At 39.5% G+C, this 20,390-nt stretch overlaps 1 protein-coding gene across 6 annotated transcripts in view; it reads right to left on the reverse strand.

Moving 5' to 3' along the window:
- The window catches only part of ubr5 (ubiquitin protein ligase E3 component n-recognin 5), a 166,482-nt gene that overhangs the window by 115,808 nt on the left and 30,284 nt on the right, over window positions 1-20,390 (reverse strand). For 3 of the 6 annotated variants that reach the window (XM_068032392.1, XM_068032391.1, XM_068032395.1), the window contains exons 4-11: window positions 15,027-15,103; window positions 13,816-13,935; window positions 12,046-12,226; window positions 5,283-5,442; window positions 4,421-4,570; window positions 1,624-1,835; window positions 367-483; window positions 150-260 (exon numbers count right to left, since the gene is read on the reverse strand). In XM_068032392.1, coding sequence (XP_067888493.1) covers window positions 150-260; window positions 367-483; window positions 1,624-1,835; window positions 4,421-4,570; window positions 5,283-5,442; window positions 12,046-12,226; window positions 13,816-13,935; window positions 15,027-15,103 — 1,128 coding nt within the window. The remainder of the gene's footprint in view (window positions 1-149; window positions 261-366; window positions 484-1,623; window positions 1,836-4,420; window positions 4,571-5,282; window positions 5,443-12,045; window positions 12,227-13,815; window positions 13,936-15,026; window positions 15,104-20,390) is intronic. The other 3 variants (XM_068032393.1, XM_068032396.1, XM_068032394.1) reach the window with 2 other exon arrangements.

The following is a 20,390-nucleotide window of genomic DNA, read 5'->3' on the forward strand; positions in this document are numbered from 1 at the left end:
ACTACACAAAGCCTAGAAATTATTTAAAACAAGATCTGTATTCAAGACCGGCCCAAAGTTATTGAAAGTATACAACGAAAGTGAAATGACAGTTTGAAACAAATGTATAACTTATCAGATTCTGCATGCATCAGTTCAATTATACTTACTTTGCTGTTCTCTGTTGTAACTGTGGCTCTAATGCTATTGGCAGCCAGCAGGACAACCTTCTCATTGGTTAAACTTAACTGTGTGGTTCGAGGATGGTGCACAGAGGGATTCTTTAGGGTACGGAGAAGATTTAAAAATTCAGTTAGCACATAAACAACCATTTGCCATTAGACAAGAATCAGATGTAAAGTCAAACAAAAATTAAAATATTCATACTTGTGTGTTTCTATAAGGTTCGGATTCATTCCACTTCCATTGATACAATTCACCTTTGCTGCTTACTGCTACTAGCTCTGAGTACAGGGCTCCAATAGCTACAAATTTGGTACCATCCTGGGGGGGTGGAAAACAGGGTTTGAATTAATTTATTTCTCTAGTATTTGTCTCAATTGCTCTGCAGAATCCCATTTTTTTTTTTAAAATCAGCAATTTTGCACTGGTCATTATGGTACAGCATCTGACCCACCTGACAATGTTGTTTAACCTGTACTTGCATGATTCAGATCAAAATGAAATTTAACACTACAAATTTTAGAGGCAGAAGAACTTTATCAATTAAATATTAGCCTCTAATGCAGCTCATGATTTAGATGTGGCATGGCAGACTTCAGCCAAAATGAAACTAATCCAGTTCCTTATGAATGCTTCAGTAAATTGTCCTTAAAAATCAGGTCTTCCTGAAACGCATGGACCAAACCAGTGATCTAAAGCACCTTTCTCACAAGCAACATAAATACTTTCCTCTCCCCTCTCCACAGAAATAAATGCTGAAGTTGCAATAGTAGCCATAGCAAAATGAATGTGGCATTCGACCCTTTCAACCTCTACAGTCACTCATATCACTTAGTTCCACAGGAAGCAAAGTGCCTTATTTATTTCCCACCTCAAATTAGAATGAGCAGCAACAGTGGGATCCTTTTAAAAACCTATTACAAATAAATTGGATAATTCTTTGCTCTGTCCAATTTGGTTATACCACATTCGTGGTTAGACAGTGAGCAGTAACACTTTGTGGTACTAACAGGTTGAATACTCATGGCATTGAATAATCATACAGGCCCGTTATACTACACATTTTCAGTTTTGGCCTTGCAGCAACTCAGAGTGCAATGTAATTTATGGGCAAGCTAGCTGAAATCAAATTTAAACAAACATTGAGTTATGCCAAGAGATAGGTTTGTACCACTTTAGCTTTGCTTCAACTGTAACATGATCAAGTTTTTAAAAATGCAAATTTAAAACATCAGCATCAAGATTACTCAATTGTCAGCTGGATGCCAGTGAGTAGAGCTCCATGTTCACATTCTTAATTTCCCTCGACTAGAATGTGACATGAAGCCAGTAGCGTTACTCAAGCTGCCAGCCAAAAAATTGCACACAAATTCTAAACTATTACTATATTATTTTACCACTCCCAAAACTTAATATTTAATTTCAATCAACCAAAGCTTCTTTGTCAATAAAGAAACTCACCCGATCAGGCCACCACTGCAGTTCCTCTCCCAAAGAGACAGGGCTTTGGACCGGAAGGCTTTTCTTATCCAAGCTCGATTCACCTTCTCTGCTTGTGGAGCCTCGTTCATTATCAAATGAGGAACCATCAAGCCATCTCCTTTCGCGTAAACGTAAAACTGACTCACGTTCACGCAACAGATCGGAGTCTCTCTCTAAGGGAAGAAGGAGAACTGGTATGCAATGGGGTCACACCAGTGAAATAAAAATAAGCCAATCTCTAGGAAAACCCTCCACAGTACAACTAAAAGCAGTGTTACACAATACATGTGCGTAACAACTCTGCACCAAGCTTCATCCAATATAATGAAGATTACTACTGGAAAAAAAAGGAGAGTCTCTTCTAACGTATATTAACCCGGATTATTCTCTTCCCTCCCAAAATAAAATCTAATTTTTATGTCCACTCAAGCTACCTACCATTTCCTGGACAATAAGACAGGCAGAAAACTGCTTGCCAGGATAATGTCAATACCTAATTGTAAATGACTGCTAGGTGTTTAAGAGCACAGAAGTTGAATGTTGTCTGCTAACTCCCTCATTTCTTGAAAGGAAGACCCTCAATTCCACTCAAACTCTCTCCCCCCTTGCTATTTCGGGCACAAACAAGTATTTAATTTAAGCTTCGAATGCAAGATTACACAAGTGAACGCCAAAATGAAAAATGTAACATTTAGAAAATATCCACAAGGTACTGCATCCTCCTGAAGTTTGAACATATCCGAACAAACTGAAAATTTTTTCTTGTTTTGCACATCTCTATATACACCGTTTATCCTAATCAGTTATCGCTGCATGTCACATTATTTTTTTCATTATGGAAACAACACCTTCAACTTTGGAACCAGATCACTTGAACACACCAGTTTTCACAAGATGACACTTGTACATTTTAGACTGAAGTGACAAAATGGGCTGCAATAATTTTTCCATTAGTTTTTGGTCCTGGGACCTTGTACGCCTAACAATACAGGCCAAAACCAAATATATTGGTTCATGATTGCCCATCTGTTGCCGTATAAATGTCACTGCACAAACTGAAGTAATGGTTTGATTTCTAATGTGGAATAAGCAGGTAACTAATAATACTTGAAATTTTGCAGTTGTGCAGTGATTTGAATTTATACAGCCTTTTCTTCCTGCACCCTGCCATACCTATGAATATATCACTTTAAAACAGTAACACCGCTTCAAGTGTAAACCTACAGTGATTACAGTTGCTAAGACATCAGTGTAATAATATGACCAAGTAATGTTCCTATCTTCTTAAACAATTATCCAATTTTACCAATATTCATAATCAATTTGTACTGATTTCCACCCTAAACCATCTTGTAAAACTCAGATTTGTTAAAATAGTGATTTTTGTAAGGATTAAGAAATTTAGTTTACAATCCTTAGGTGCACACAGGCTGTATCTGATGCCAAATAACATTACGCCAGCACACCCACAAAAAGCTTGAACATTTAACCTGAAAATCTAAAAATATTCAGAACATTAAAAAAACTAAGTCTGCAGGTTTCTGTGAATTAGAATTTTGCCCTCCTGTCCAATTTCTACTATGAGACAAAGCTTACGATTTGTCCTTGTACAACACCTAGATTCGGCCTCAGTTAGAATATTGAATCCAGTTTTTCATCATCTAATATGGTGGGGTGATATTGACACTTTCAAAAGGGTGAAAAGGAGGGGGACTTCATTAATTCCTAGCTTAAATCTTAATTATCAAGATAGGGCAAGAGAGCTGGGACTCTACACTCGAGAAGCGTAGGCCCAGGTGATCTGATTGAGTTTTATAAAATGATAAATGGATTATTGTAATGGAGTTCACATTGGACTTCACAGTCTGTCCCAATTTAATAGGTTAGGGAGGACCGGGGGTTACAATTTTAAGTCGTAGATGGTTAGATGTTAGGACATGATTCTCTTGGCAGAGAATAGCGAACGCCTGGAACAAGTAACCAGCTTGTGCAGTCGAACAGGCTGAATGCTGGATTGGTTTCTGGCTGGGGCAGAGATCACCCTATACAAAAGATAGGTACTGCAGAGAATTATCAGGGCCAGACTGATCTCCTGGCCTAGTTTTGATGGCCAAAGAGGAATTTCCCAGTTTTCGCATCACTTCCCCAAACTGGCCTCAGTTTTTTACAACTTCCAGAAGATGACGTGGTTTTGGGTGGGATGCAGTGTGTATATAGGTATCACAATTATGTGGGACAGAGGGTCTTTTCCTATCCATCACTGTCCATATGTTCACCTAGAAAATGTCAAGCTTCTCTTCAGTTTTTTTAAAATAAATACCAAATAACTGTAAGCCACAACTAGTAAAGGAAGCAGACCACTTGATCTCTCAGTTGTACTTAAAGCAAAAGCCTGTGTAAACGTAGAAACATTGCTAACGAAACACTCAGTGTATTTTCCAGTAACATCATGTAGAGTGCTCAAAAATGAGAGGAGATTACTACGGAGGAAGATAATTCTTTCAAGTTTCTCAATTAACAGTTTATTATGGAAGAATTTTGAAGCTACATACATAGAGTGCAAATTCTAGGTTTGTATCACATACTTACTATTGAGATATGCCTAGCTATCTCATTTGTCTACAACTTCATAGCTATCAAAAAAGTATTACACTAAATTATTCACTACTCTTACCACCAGAAGCAAAGTACAATTAATTTTTGAAAGCAAAGGATAAGGCGAAAACACCTAGAAAGATATAGAAAAGTTTGTAAAATTATCTCGGCTTCAAAATACCTCTTGATGAGCCTAGTCTGGAGAGAGAAGAGCGACGGAAGGAAGGATAACCAAAATAGCTGATATCTTCAGAAAACATAGCATCAGCATCTATGATGACACTCGGATGTGCAGAATGGATATCTGCATCCAGTAATGACATAAGATCCTCTGAGAAGGGAACATAGCCATGTCAATAGTACAAAACAAATACCAAGTAAATTTGTTTTAAAATTTTAAACACATTAGTAGCACACATTCCCCTATCAAAAAAAAAAAACCAGCATCTGAAAGTAATGAATAGAGCATAAAGGATCTATGTTATGACATTCGCCATAGAAACATTTTCAATACCATTATACAATTTTAGCACAATATTATTTCAAATGATTAAGTATGAATAGTATTTCCTACATCAGACTACAAGGTGCCCATCCATGTTACTTGGAGAATCAGTAAGACAATTTTGAGCAAAGGGGAAATTATATCTGGAAAAACTTCAGTTTTTTACAGAATGAGCTACAGAAAGTTTCAAACAGCACCTTTTGTCAGACAAGCTACATATCAATATCTTTATGGGGGGAATGGGAGCTTGGGGGGGGGGGGGGGGGGGTTGTGTTGGGGGGGTTGGTCTGATTTACAAAACTTTTTCTTGAAGCAACAATTTGAGATAGAAGTGAATTAATAGAAACGTGGTTTGACATCGCATGCGGACCTCAGGCTTTTTGATACCCACTTATGAGGCTTACAGAAACAAAATAAAAGGGGCAGATTGCTGCAGGATATTCCTATTTTTAGTTTCACAAAATTCAAGGTCTACCAACAACAGAAGAAATTAAAACATCACGTTTGAACCTGAAATTCCAGTACCAAGCTCACAAACCTCCAGGTAAATATGATTCACTTGCTGTATCATCACCATCATCTCCATCTTCGTCATCACGGCTAAGTAGGTTGTTTACAGCAAGGTTGACATCCAAATTAGTCCTCTGTAGTTCCCGAATAATAACACTTCTAGACTTGCCTTGCAAAACAACTTGTGCCTGTTTAAAAGAGAAAATACTAAACTGTAGTATACAATGAATAATTCAGCTTCAAATGAAATTATGAAATACTAATTCAGAACAGATTTGATTAAGTTTCTAAAAACAAAGTTAATAAAAAATTCTGAACAGATTTTTACAAGGCAGCATCAGTTCTCTGAAGAATTGCCACCTTATTTGCTCATTTTTTTTAAAAAAAGAGACTATCAAGTAAAGATGAAAAACTAGAACTTTGATATCCAGATTTAAACTTTTATCTTCACCTATTTTAACAATTCACTTACTGAATTGTTCTAACCAGAATTATCAAGAGCCAAGGCTGTAATCTTATGGCCTCCGCCCACCGCCACAGGGATTTTACTGTTGGTAGACGGGCGGCCCAGGTCTGAGAAAAGCCGCCTGACAAAAGTAGTAGCCTGTCGGGGGGGTCTCCCGATTGGGCACCCTTTGCCTGATGGAGGGCTGCACCCGATGCCCCAACCACCTCCAACACCCAACACACCCCACACCACCCCCCCGCCCCAATGCCTCACCACAGCCCGACCAATCAGCTGCTGTGAGGCCCCAAAAATTTACCTTTTTCCGGGGCCATCCTTCCTCTTCATGTGGTAGCTGGGTTGCAGTCCCAGCAGTGGCCACCACTCCCAGTGGCGCTGCTGGGACTAAGAGCTGCCGGCCCGCTGACTGGCCAGCAGCTCCACTGAGCAGGATTTCATGTCTCAATGAGGTGGAAGTCCCACCCAAGACCAATTAAGGGCCTGGGGACCATAAAATCCAGACTGGATTCCCAGGCCCAACAGAGACAGGATCGCCACCGACTTTTCAATCGGTGGACAGCTCCCATACGCCATGCGAAAAATTCTGGCCCAAGTCTGTACATAGTTAAGCGATCCAACATCCACTTAACTTGGTACAGAACAATTTTTTTTTTTAAATCATTCCTGACATATGGGCATCACTGGCAAAGCCAGCATTTATTGCCCATCCATAGATACCCTCAAGAAAGTGATGGCAGGCATTTTATTGAACTGTTGTAGTCCATGTGGTGAAAGTACTCTCACAATGCTGTTAGGTAGGGAGTTCCAGGATTTTGGCACAGTGATGATAAAGGATGTTCTTAAGTGTTCCATAAATGCTCTTGAAAAGCTGGAATATGCCACTGTCAAAAGAAAGAGTTCAAACAGTAGCTGAAAATGCACGAGGCCAAAAATGAACAATACCCCTCTTTCAATATACCTGCATCTTTCAGATGTCTGTACTACCCATTTAGCCTAAAACTGCATCATGTTGTACTTATAATACAGAACTGCTCAACAATGTAGTCCAAGCATCCTTGCTATTGGGGAATTCACCCCGCGCACATTGAAGGACAGATTCCATAGCACTAGAAAACCATAACAAATGTACACAAACTTACAGATATACAATTATTCAAGACGTAGCTTATGGCATCATTTTCTGGCTTCCAGACCTTCCCCATGAGCTGTGGAAGATCTATATAAGGCAAATGAAATTCTGCATTGCTAGGATTGATCAACAGGGCGAGTCAGCAGTCGGGGAAGATGTAGTCTCTTTCTCTAGTCGAGCCAGCATTAGTAACCTCTATTGGTTAACATCTCAGCCTCTGGAGGAAGCACCAGCACTTAATTTATCGTACAGCATTGCTGAAGACAGAGCTGCTCTCAAGCAGGAGTGCTGTAAATGTTAAGTGAACTGCTCAATAATTCATTTCTGTCCCAGTTGTCGTGAGTGTGCACTCTATGAGCATGTCACTTACAGCTTACCCAAGGGATGACAGAATCTACATATGATACACATTCGAACGAAAACTGAAATTCTGCCCTGCTTTGCATTACACCCAGTTTTCATCAAATTTGCTCAACAAGAAGTTCAAAGAAGCAGTGAAAGTTTGAGGTTTTTAGCACATTGATGTCATTATAGTTACTGCCAGTCAACTCACTAGTGCAGGTTCACTGTTAAATTACCACAAATCCAAACTCATTTTGATTCTTAAACATACATATTCCATACAATAGGTCACAATCAGTATGAAAAACTGCTTACCTCTGAAGTGTATTAAGGCATTATTATGCATTTTTATTGTATTATTCTTGAAAGAGCCAGTGCATAGTAGTGGGATCTTTTAACATTTAATTTTAAACAAAATTTTGTGATCCTAACTTTGAACGCTATTTTGCACCAATTATAACATGTTATGCATTTTTATTTCTTAGACAATGTTAGAATTTGAAATTATGCAACACCTTCCACAGCCTCAGGACATTCTAGAACCCACAGTACATTACTGAAGTGTAGTCATTGTTGTAGGGAAATATTTCAGCCAATTTTCAGGCAGACAAATCAAATAACAATCAGATAATCTATTTCATTAAATGTTGGTTGCGAGATAAATACTGGCCAAGACATTAGGGAGGGCATTCCCTTCTCCTCTTCAAATAGTACCATAGGAACTTTTACACCCAGAGGCACAATGGTACAAACATGCTTTTGGCTGCTAATGCCTTTGCCGCAATCATTTACAGTATGAGGGAAACGAGAGTCCAGCAAGAACTGACTTTCAGAAACTCGATACACTACATTTTATAAAATGGCAGCAATGATGTGAGCAAATTGCATCTAAACTATGCTCTCCTTTGTCATGTTTGCACCTGTAATGGGTTGGGAAATCTTTGCACATGCAATTATTTTAATTTTTTTTTTTAAAGACAAGATTCCATACAGCATATCAATTACAGCTGGGTCAACATACACCTGTAACATAGCCATAAAATATTTTTCAAATTTTATGAAGCCATAAATTAAGACTAGAACCTAAAAAAAAACATAACAGGAGCAGGAATAGGCATTCAGCCCCTCAGGCCTAGTTCACCATTCAACAAGATCATGGCTGATCTTAATGTGGCCTCAACTCTACTTTCCTGCCTGCCACCCATAACCCTCGACTCCCTTGTAGATCAAAAATCTTCTGACTCAGTCTTGAATATATTCATAGTCAAAGAGTCAGAGTTTTATAGCACAGAAACAGGCCCTTCGGCCCAACGCGCCTGCTCTGACCATCAAGCATCCGTACAAAACTAATCACACTTCCCCGCAGTTGGCACATAGCCTGTACGTTATGATATTTCAAGTGCTGATCTAAATACTTCTTAAATGTCTTAAGTGTTCCTGCCTCTACCACCCCTTCAAGGCAGTGTGTTCCAGATTCCAACCACCCTGAGTGAAAATTTTTTTCCTCAAATCCCCTCACCTTAAATCATTGCCCACTAGTTATTGACCTCTCCGCTAAGAGAAAATGTTTCTTCCTATCCTATCAATGCGCCTCATAATTTTGCATACCTCAATCAGGTCCCCCCTCAGCCTTCTCTGCTCTAAGGAAAACAACCCTAGCCTGTCCAGTCTCTCTTCATGACTGAAACGCTCCAACTCAGGCAACATCCTGGTGAATCGCCTCTGCACTCTCTCCAGTGCAATCACATCCTTCCTATACTGTGGTGACCAGATCTGTACACAGTATTCCAGCTGTGGCCTAACTAGCATTTTATACAGCTCCATCATAACCTCCCTGCTCTTATATTCGATGCCTCGGCTAATAAAGGCAAGTATCCTGAATGCCTTCCTAACTACCATATCTACCTGTGCTGCTGCCTTCAGTGATCTATGGACAAGCACCCAAAGGTCCCTCTGACCCTTGGTACTCCCGAGGGTTCTACCATTCATTGTATACTCCCTTGCCTTGTTAGTCCTCCCAAAGTACATCACCTCACACTTCTCAGGATTAAACTCCATTTGCCACTGCTCCGCCCATCTTACCAGCCCATCTATATCGCCCTGTAACCTAAGGACTTCCTCCTCGCTATTTACGAACACCACCAATTTCCATGTCGTCTGCGAACTTACTGATCATATCTCCTATATTCACGTCTAAATCATTAACGTACATTACAAACAGCAAGGGTCCTAGCATCGATCCCTGCAGTACCCCACTGGTCACAGGCCTCCATTCGCAAAAACAACCCTCTACCATCACCCTCTGCCTCCTTCCACTAAGCCAATTTTGAATCCAATTTGCCAAATTACCCTGGATCCCATGGGTTCTTACTTTCTTAACCAATCTCCCATGCGGGACCTTATCAAAAGCCTTACCAAAGTCCATGTAGACAACAACTGCTTTACCCTCATCTACACCTCTAGTCACCTCCTCCAAAAATTCAATCAAATTTGTTAGACACGATCTCGCCCTGACAAAGCCATGCTGACTATCCTTGATTAATCTCTATCTCTCCAAGTGGAGATTATCCCATCTCTCAGAATGTTTTCCAATAATTTCCCTACCACTGATGTTAGACTCACAGGCCTATAATTACCTGGCTTATCCCTGCTACCCTTCTTGAATAATGATAACACATTCACTGTCCTCCAGTCCTGTAGTACCTCTCCTATGGCCAGAGGGGATCTGAAAATTTGTGCCAGAGGCCCCACTATCTCCTCCCTTGCCTCACATAGCAGCCTGGGATACATCTCATCTGGGCCAGGGGATTTATCCACCTTTAAGCCCGCTAATACTTCCTCTTTTTCAGTGCTAATTTGATCAAATCTATCACAATCCCCCTCCTTGCTCACTACACCTACATCGGCCCTCTCCATAGTGAGCACAGATGAAAAGTAATCGTTCAAAACCTCACCTATGTCCGCCAGCTCCACACACAGATTGCCTCTTAGATCCCTAATGGGCCCCACCTTTGCCCTGGTTATCTTCTTGCCCCTAACATACTTATAAAATGCCTTTGGATTTTCCTTTATCTTGTTTGCCAGTAATTTTTCATGTCCCCTCTTCGCTCTCCTAATTACTTTCAATGACACTGCAAGTTCTCCCTGTGCCTGCGTGGGTTTTCTCCGGGTGCTCCGGTTTCCTCCCACATGCCAAAGACTTGCAGGTTGGTAGGTAAATTGGCCATTATAAATCGCCCCTAGTATAGGTAGGTGGTAGGGAAATATAGGGACAGGTGGGGATGTGGTAGTAATGTGGAATTAGTGTAGGATTAGTATAAATGGGTGGTTGATGGTCGGCACAGACTCGGTGGGCCGAAGGGCCTGTTTCAGTGCTGTATCTCTAAACTAAACTAAAACACTGCTCTCTGGGGTAGAGTGTTTTCAAATTAATGACCCTCAGAGAAGAAATTCCTCATTTCTGTTTTACATAGTAGACCCCCTTATTCTGAAACTATGCCCCCAAGTTCTAGATTCCCCCACGAAGAAACATTTTCTCGACATCTACCCTGTCAAGCCCTCAGAATCTTATGTTTCAATAAGATAACCTCTCATTCTTCTAAATTCCAATGAGTATAGGCCCAACCTTTCCTCATAAGACAATCCCTTCATCGCAGGAATCAACCTCGGGGAACCTTTTCCGAACTGCTTCCAATGCAAGTATATCCCTCCTCAAATAAAGAGACCAAAACTGTATGCAGTACTCTAGGTGTGGGCTCAGCAATGCTCTGTACAGTTGTACATCCAGATCCCTTTGTACCACAGCATCCTGCAGTCTCTCTCTGTTTAAGTAATATTCCGCTTTTCTATTCTTCCTACCAAAGTAGACAATCTCACATTTTTCCCACATTATACGCCATTTGCCAAATTTCTGCCCACTTGCTTACCCTATCTATATCCCTTTGCAGACTCTCTATCCTTCTCATAACTTGCTTTCCTACCTATTTTTGTATCAGCAGCAAATTTGGCTACAATACGCTCTCTGTCCCTTCATCCAAGTTATTAGTATAGATTGCAAATAATTGGTTACACCAAGAGGCAACATCTTGTATCCTTACTAGAATTTGGACATTAAATATCTCTAAAATAAAATGTTACATTTAACTTACTCAATTATCTAATATTTGTCATAAATATAAACAAACATCTCACAATAACTGGACCCAACTATCGCAAAGGAATTATTGGGTTAGCCAACTTATAAAATTACATTGCACAGCTAGTCACTGTATTAGTCTATTCTGTATGTGTATAAAATATACAGTTTAAAATTCTACATCCCATTTCAAAGCTCAACAATATTGATAATGATTTGGCATTGCATTGACATGGGTGTCACGTTTGTAATCAATGTTTAAATCCAGCCATTAAATCTCTTAATAATGAACTGCAATTACATAGGTGCTGCTAACCTTCTCAATCATACTTCTATCATGTGGAATGTAATGCTCAGCATAATACCTTTGGAATCTGTAGAACAACATTTCAAGTTGAGGAATTGCTTTTAAGGTCAAATTCTTGGTCATCCTGTCCCAATCCCAGCTTACTGAATTTCAGTTCTCATGCACCAAAATGCCTCATCAGTGTCCACCAATGTTCCCGCTAAGCTGCGCAAGTGCACAGCAATCCAGAATGTACCGCGCAGTGCAACAAATAGGCTGCGCACAAAGAAAAATTATAGGAAACAATCAATGGCAACTCAACTTATTTAGTTTAAATCATTCAAGCCTTTGCTTGGCCCAATGGGATGGAGTCCCTCACAATACCAAAACTGCACCACACAAAACAATTCCTTAGCAGCTGCTATCGCATTACCTGAGAGATAAGTTCCTCTGGAATAACTGATGCTGGTATAACTGGCTGTGGCTGGCTTCCCAAAAGTCCAGATCCTCGATCACGACCAGTACGTATCACTCTAGTCTGTCTCCTTGAATCTCTTGCCCCTGTTGATGATCTTCCTGAGGCACCACCGCTCACTCCAGAACTCCAACGGCTCCTGAATGTGCAATTCATGAAGTCTGAATTAGTTGAACTAATATAACTGGAATTAAGAAAGGGTGAAAGCAAAGATTCATACAAGAACCTGTAAACACCATTAGAGATTAAAAGTACAAGCCACTTTTGAATTGCTCCAGGAGCATTTTACGTATAACGATTTATTCAATCTTCATAGCTTTTAAATAGCAATTGGTAGAAGGGTTAAAATGCATTCTAAATCAGCAAACCGCAGCTTCGAACAAGTGCTTTACTTAGCCTGGACAAATGAACAGCAAATATGAAATTTAAACATGAATAAATAATGGGAAACTTTGGTCATAATCTGTTACTTAACAAGTATACCACTGAATGAACACTGGTAATGAAAAATCCAATAAAAAAAACAGCTTGATCATTGGTTCTTAAAGGGGGGGGGGGGGGAAAGAGAGAGAAGAGGGTTAAAAAAAAAATTACAACCTTACTGCTATGATTAGAGTCTTGCAGATTTTTTTTTAAGCAATGTGTCAACTAACTATATTTCTGTATGGTGTCCAGCCAGGATACACAGATTATGCAATGCAAATAATAAAAATTCTAGGGATGGGCAATAAATGCTGCCCTAGCCAAAAACACCCACATCCTATTAAAGAATTTTTAAAAATCTACTCATCAAGCAGCAGATTCTTCTGGATGGAGGGGAATCTTGATTATCTAGCTCAAAAGGGGGAATGGGGAGGAACCAAGGGCATCCTTGGTGAATATTCCAAATTGACAGATAATTTACTGCCCAGTTCTTAGTTTAACACAAGTTTACCAGTTTTTGTTAAAGAATTCTGATTGTGTTAAATTCTGAAATTATTCAGATGCACTGCCAAGGTTCCATGGTAATGAGAGACGGTAGAGTGTAATGGCTGTTTGGACCTGCACTGCAGATAAGATGACATCCAACTTTATTTCAAAAGGCTCCCTAGCCATTTTTCTTTACAAATGTAGCTACCTTTTCTGGATCCCAGTATTTTCCACTGTTCAAAATGATAGATTTTGGCAGGTGAAATTTCCATACCAATATGTCGTTGACAAGTAAAACCATTACTTTATAGTCATGTTAAATTCCATTTCACAGATCATTTACAATGCCTCACAGTTTGAATGGTTAATGGATGCACACTAAAACACTTCAATTCATCTGTTTGCACATGAACAGTATAAAACATTTAATGCTCTGCAAATCTTTTAAGGTGTGTGGCAGTGTTAGAAAAGCAATCACCAGGATCCCCATTCATGAATTCAAAAGAATATGTTTGTGCAAGTACCATTTCATCGCCACCACGTGTCCAAGTGAATTGTTAACACAGTAATTGGTTATGTAACTAGTAACATTTAGCAGCAGAAAGCCCGTACACAAGGGGAAACCAAGCAACCCATTTTAGCTGTGAGGAATGATAAGTCACATTCCTGAATGCATCAGTGACATGCGCTATAAATAACAGCTAAAATTTACAGCAAGCAGTTTTCAAAACAATTTTTAACCGCCCTAGTAATGCACATTTCTTTGGCACATGGGTTGACTTATAGGTCATGTTGACCTGGAACCCTGCCAAAACTTACCCAAGGGGGTTGCCTGCCAGTCTGCCCAGAGTATCAGAACCAGACAGAAACCATGGGGAATCACTACTCCTGCCTGGCCTGGAAGTCCTTCCTGTGCCTGAACCACTGCTCAACTTTGAACTGGAAACAAAGATGGGAGATGGGTTACAACACAGGTATCCCAAGCCTTGCAGCTCAGGGACTTTACATTTGCTGTAACTGGTGAATGACCAGCCAGAGCAACACCCTTGGGCAATTTTTAGCACTCAAAATTTATACCGATTTGCTACTTTTTGTGGCTTGCTGCCCAATAACAAAATTAAAACAAATTCTGCCTTTGCATTGAAATAGAAAGTTCCCTTTTTACCAGCTCAAGGCAATGTTGCAAACTACTAAATCAAATTTGAATAACTCACATTAAGCTTATAGTTTAAAACAAGTATAACTGGACAATGTAAAACTATCCAAAATTAAGTATATCCATTTACTTTGAATACCCATTAGCACAAAAAAAATATTCATCGTCAGGAATTGTTTCATCAGCATGGCTGAAGTTTCCTATGTCACCATGATCTGGGAAATCTTAATTCATAGCGGACTTTATATAAAAAAACTGTTAACTATTTTGTTTTTTCGAAGACTGAAATCTGGCCAAAGAAAAAGCAACCTTCAAAAGTGAAGCATAAACACAATTTAGGACATGCTTCATTTTCAAAGATCAACAGAAAACAAAACCTAGTCAGCTCCAATGTTATTGGAGCACAATGGCATCACCAGCATTTTGCATCCGTATGTCAGACAAATTCACCTTTACTATTTGAAGATTTGTAAAATCAGTGCAAGATTGTTGCTGTCATAGATCATCGCTAAATTACAAAACTGACAAGAAAGGTTTTCTTGAATCAAAACATAGCAATCGGAATAAATGGAATAGTACAAACTTTTATAGCCAGATTATGTTGCAATTTGATGAGCAGTTAAATGAAAGACACAAGATAAAAAGTTAAATTGTAAAGTTTTAAACAGAAAGTAAAAGCTACACATTATTGGCCTCCCTTCAATGCTTATATTCACATGTAAAAATCACTAGTATCAGCACCAAAAATGTCAGCATTGAATTTGCATGCGCAAAGAAATAGAAGTTTACATCCACCCCTTAAAGATAAACTGCAAATTAAGTATATTACAGAAACTAAGAAAAAAAAAATCAGCAGGAACAAATAGATACTTACCCATCGCTAGTGTCTGGTTTTCCCAGCTCCAATCTGTCCGGTTGAACAGCAAAACTAATTCTGCAGATGCGGCCATCCTGGGGTGTTGGCGGAAAAGGGCAAAAGGAAAGATACCAGCATGAAATACCATAAAAAAGTGCACTGAACCTCAAAACACAAGTGGTTTCTGTAACACAGCTAAAATTACTAATTGGGGCTACACATACTAACTAAAGCCAAAGTTTTCATTTAAGGGAAAATGAGTGAATCGTTAACATAGTTAGCAAAATAATTACAACCCATCAATGAATGTGGCACATTAGCAGCATTAAAATTACCTGACTTGGACATTTTTCTAACACCTTCAGCAGTTCTTTACTGAAACCATATAGAGCTTGCCTCAGAAACATGTAACTTATAAAATAATTTAACTATAAAGCAAAGCTTCTAAATCGGTTAGGGCATCTTTAAAAAAAATAACTTTTTAAAGATGCTAATTTTTAGCCAATCAGACCTATTTTAACAGTAAAACACCAGCACATCAAAACAATTTGTTTTGTGCCGTTTTAAGCTTCATGTTAACCAGGGTCATATTCCTTTGCCAAGGCAATATATCAACATCAACCATGTTAGATCAGATGACAGTTATGGCTACACTGCAATTTATTTCCAGCTGAATTTTGCACCCATCAAGATAAGAATAGTCAGCAGTGGAGAACAGGATACTTCCTACTTCAAACCAGGTATAGCAGTTAGATGCAGAGTAAAGCATCTACTTCAACATGCTTCAAGTCCTCAAACTAATACAGCGGTGCAGAATATTTTAATCTTTGTGGGTCATAGCTGAGTATAGTGGAACCTTGGAAAGCATTTAAGTTTAAACTGAGTTGTGTTAAAATGCATATACTCCAAGGTACTGATAGAGATTTTAATTCTGATCTAGAATTTATTCAAGAATGAGGCAACAGCACGACAGCAGTCCTTTCCACACCTCCTAATCCATAAAATTCACAGTGCAAGACAACAAATAAGAAACTGAAGCTCAAAAAACAGTGAACTACCTGGGTTTTGAGGGGCAATTGTTGGGGATAGTGGGGCGGGGGGGGAAGAAAACATATGCTCGGGCTGCGGGTTACACACCCCTACATTAATGCATGATATTGACATTTTCATTTTTCCCCACAGCCATCTTCTAGCACAAGTGAGACTGTCAACTTACTAATTATAGGAAGTTTTCTGCCCAAACCCTTTCCCACTAGAAACTGAACGGAAAGCCATCCAAACTCATACCTTGCTAGCCAGCTGACCAAGATTTGTTGTTGCTAGGCTGAATCTGAACTAAAGTGAAATATCAGTGTCTAAAATCCACAGCTCCACCCAGCTCCCATACTTGATAGCATCTCACTTTAGATGTCGGGAGGGGGGCAAGCTCCGTACAACTAAATGAAATCTGCTCATATTAAGTTGCTGTTGGGATTTCTGGAAAATGTTATATAATCTTACTTATCGTCCTTAAAAGTCTGCCCAAAACATGGATTGACTTAAACTTTCACATAAATCAACGCAACCTGCACTTTGAGTGGAAAATACTTAGAATTGTAACTCAATTAAAAATAATCTGGATAAAAATTATTTTAATTCTTTCAAATGTAACTTTCTGTTCTCATGCTCTCATCCCTCTAGAAGGAACAGCAGGCTTAGAGCAAAACTGGGCAACCGATGGCCCCACAGCAAGTCTTTTATTATCACACCTGCAGTTGTCTTGATTCAGACAAGATCTTACTGCTCTTCATTAGCTTAAATCAAGAACCAACAAAAGTCACCTAGCTGAAGACAGAAGCAAGCAGCAGCCCTGGAATCCACCAGATTGTCAGTATGACAAATTGTTCCGTGCAACATCTTGATATTCTCTACTTGAGATTTTTATGATTGCATAGTGACTAGGTGCTTCCCTACAACTAAGAGGCAGAAAGGGTATCTTGAAAGCATTTTTTTTTTGAAAATGCATGTCATGCCATGCACCCGTGACATTGCTCAAACTACACTGGATAAAATGCTGTTTTATAAAAAGACAGAAGTGGTTGTACCACATAATGGAAAATCTATTCTGTTGCTGTGGTGAATTTAAGATCACAAATTGTGATTAAGGAAATTCAGAGTCTAATTTCTGCTTAGGCTGCACTGTTGTCTTTTGTTCTATTGGTTAAGTGGCAACAGACATTGCAATACAGTATTTTCAATTGCTGGCGTGTTTCTCGGAATTGCAAATGGTATCTTTTTGAAGTGAGACTTGAAAATGAGTGCAATACTTATGGTGTGACGAGCACAAAATATGCTTTACATAACTTTGATTCTATATGTGAATCGACATATTGATAGTGTGCCAGTGAAATGATCTTTCCAAGCACACATTAAAAGTGGGTTTGAAGGGAAACTGCGGCAAAAAAAAAAAACTGAAGCTCACCTATAATCTTCTGCCATCCTAGGTGTAAAATAAAAAAACCATCTAATGATTTCAAGTACAAAATTAGTTTTGTTCCCATTTGAAATACCCTGCTGGGATGCAACTCGGTAGTTATCTGGGTCAGTAAAAATCCACAGAAACTGGTCTACCAAGAGCAGCAGTTACTAAAGTTATAAATTTAAAAAAACTGCAAGCTCATCTCTGTCCATTCAAGAGCTATGATAAATATTTTCAATAATGGAACATGCCAAACAAGATAACCAGATTCTATCCCAAGTTCATTAATTTCAGTGGCGCAGTGGTTAGCACCGCAGCCTCACAGCTCCAGGGACCCGGGTTCGATTCCGGGTACTGCCTGTGTGGAGTTTGCAAGTTCTCCCTGTGTCTGCGTGGGTTTTCTCCGGGTTCTCCGGTTTCCTCCCACAAGCCAAAGCCTTGCAGGTTGATAGGTAAATTGGCCATTATAAATTGTCACTAGTATAGGTAGGTGGTAGGGCAATATAGGGACAGGTGGGGATGTTTGGTAGGTATGTGGGATTAGTGTAGGATTAGTATAAATGGGTGGTTGATGTTCGGCACAGACTCGGTGGGCCGAAGGGCCTGTTTCAGTGCTGTATCTCTAATCTAATCTAATTTCAACCAAGTGGTAGGAATGCTGCAACTGGCATCTGCATCTCAACTGGGCCGGGGGGGTGGGGGCAGAAATGGAAAGAACCACAGATGACCACTATCTAATGCCCATCACAGGGAAGTGAACATGGATGGAAATCAAAGAAGAATGGGTTTGGGTTAAGCTGATGTCTCTAATAGTCAAATAATCTGTTGAGACACATTGTAGATCCAGATGAATAAACCTTGGATATCAGGTTAGCCATGACACAGGACTGTAACCCAGCAAGTCATTGCCTTCTGGAAAGACAGAATAGTTTTTATATCCTTTAATCAAATATAAAATGGTGACCCTGTGATTGGCTCATACCATTTGCTAAGATCAAAAATAATCAGCTATTTACAATCTATATCAATGACTTAGAAGAGGAGAACAGAGTATAATGTATCCAAGTTTGCTGACGATACGAAGCTGGGTGGGAAAGTAAGCTGTGGGGTTACAAAGAGACTGCAAAAGGGATACAGATGGGTTAAGTGAGTGGGCAAGAGCGGGGCAGGTGGAATACAATGCAGGGAAAGGCGAAGTTATCCACTTAGGAAAGGAAAAATAGATGAACAGATTTTTTTTTGAAAAGCGCGAGACTGGGAAATGTTGGTATTCAGCGGGATATGTGCATTCTTGTACACAAATCACAAAGTTAACATGCTGGTACAGCAAGGAATTGGATAAGCAAATGGTATGTTAACCTTTATTGCACGGTGACTGGATATAAGAGTGAAGAAGTTTTATTGCAATTGTATGGGGTCTCAATGAGTCCACAACCTGGGAGTACTGTGTAGTTTTGGTCTCCTTACCTAAAGAAGGATATACTTGCTTCAGAGGGAGTGCAACAAAGTTTCACTAGATTGGTTCCTGAAATGAGGGGATTGCCCTAGGAGGAGATGTTGAGTAGACTAAGCCTATAAACCCTAGAAGACTGAAAGGTGATCCCGCTGAAACATATAAAATTCTTAAGGGGCTTGACAACTTAGATACTTGGAGGATATTTCCCCTGGTTGAATAGTCTAGATGACAAGAAACTTTTTCAGACAAAGGATTGAGACTCTTTGGAATCTCTACCCCAGAGAGCTGTAGATGCTCAGTCATTAAGTATATTCAAGACAAGAGATCAATAGATTTTTGGATAATAAAAGGTATCAGAGTATGGAGATAGTGCAGGAAAGTGGAGTTGAGGTAGGTGATCAGCTATGATCTTATTGAATGGCTGCTCCTGCTTCTTGTGTTATGCTCTGAAATCGGCAACACACAAATATAGTGCTGTGTGACAGTATGAATAAATTAAGAATTTATAACGCATTGTAAGTTTTGCATGTAGGACAGAATTCCCGTTACAACCGAAGCAGGAGGAGTGCGCTGTTTATTCTAGTACCACTTCTCCACAAGTCACAACATACATTTTAAATTTTCCCCCCTTCCTAATATAGTCAATCATATACTTTACTTTTCCCAGAATAGAACACACTAACCAGGTTTCTTTAATGAACAGCAAAATTATCAGATTATAGAACAAGTCTTAATTAGTAATGAAGTAACACAAGCATACAGATTTACATTTTTACAGTCCCCTTTTTAACCTTAGCCCCTCACATTCACACACTGGTTAACCGGAAAAATAAGAAGGGATTTGGTTCAGAGCTCTGTTACAGACCAAAAAAAAAACCACACACGAGCTGAATACTTGCCCATTTTTGAAGAAAACAGATGATATGTTGTTCCAAAACTAGCATACAGTCTAGCCTCTGAGTACACAGAGACAGGTCACTGGGATCTTTCAAGAACAGTTCTTTTCAGGTGGCGTTGAGAAGAATTCAGCAGGCTTTCTTCAATGACAGATGAGATGAGATGAATTGGCACAGTGGACTTCCCAGGGTCTTTTAGAGATGCTGGAAAACGAGCTGGGTCTTTTCTCCTTCCTTCACTTCTTCAGCAGCAGGCTAACTTTATCAGCCGCTCACTCCAGAAGGTAAAAAAACTCACTACAACCAAAAGCCTGCGAGTTTTCTGCTCTCAGATGCATGCTGCTGCTCTCTGGGCTTGTCCGAAGGGTACGCGACTGACTTCTCTGCCCACGTCTTCCCTTATTACCAGGGTTTCAGTCATGTGACAACCAGTAAGCACTGTTGCCAAACTAGCTCTTTTAGTGCCCTCTTGGGGGAAAAAAACCGATCCAACATTTATTCAGTTTGATTATGAATTCCTCAAAAAAAAAATTTAAGCAAAAAACAGAAGCACCTTCATAACACTGCCCAAA

The sequence above is a fragment of the Heterodontus francisci genome, chromosome 5, assembly GCF_036365525.1.
Source record: "Heterodontus francisci isolate sHetFra1 chromosome 5, sHetFra1.hap1, whole genome shotgun sequence".
NCBI classification, from domain to species: Eukaryota; Metazoa; Chordata; class Chondrichthyes; order Heterodontiformes; family Heterodontidae; genus Heterodontus; species Heterodontus francisci.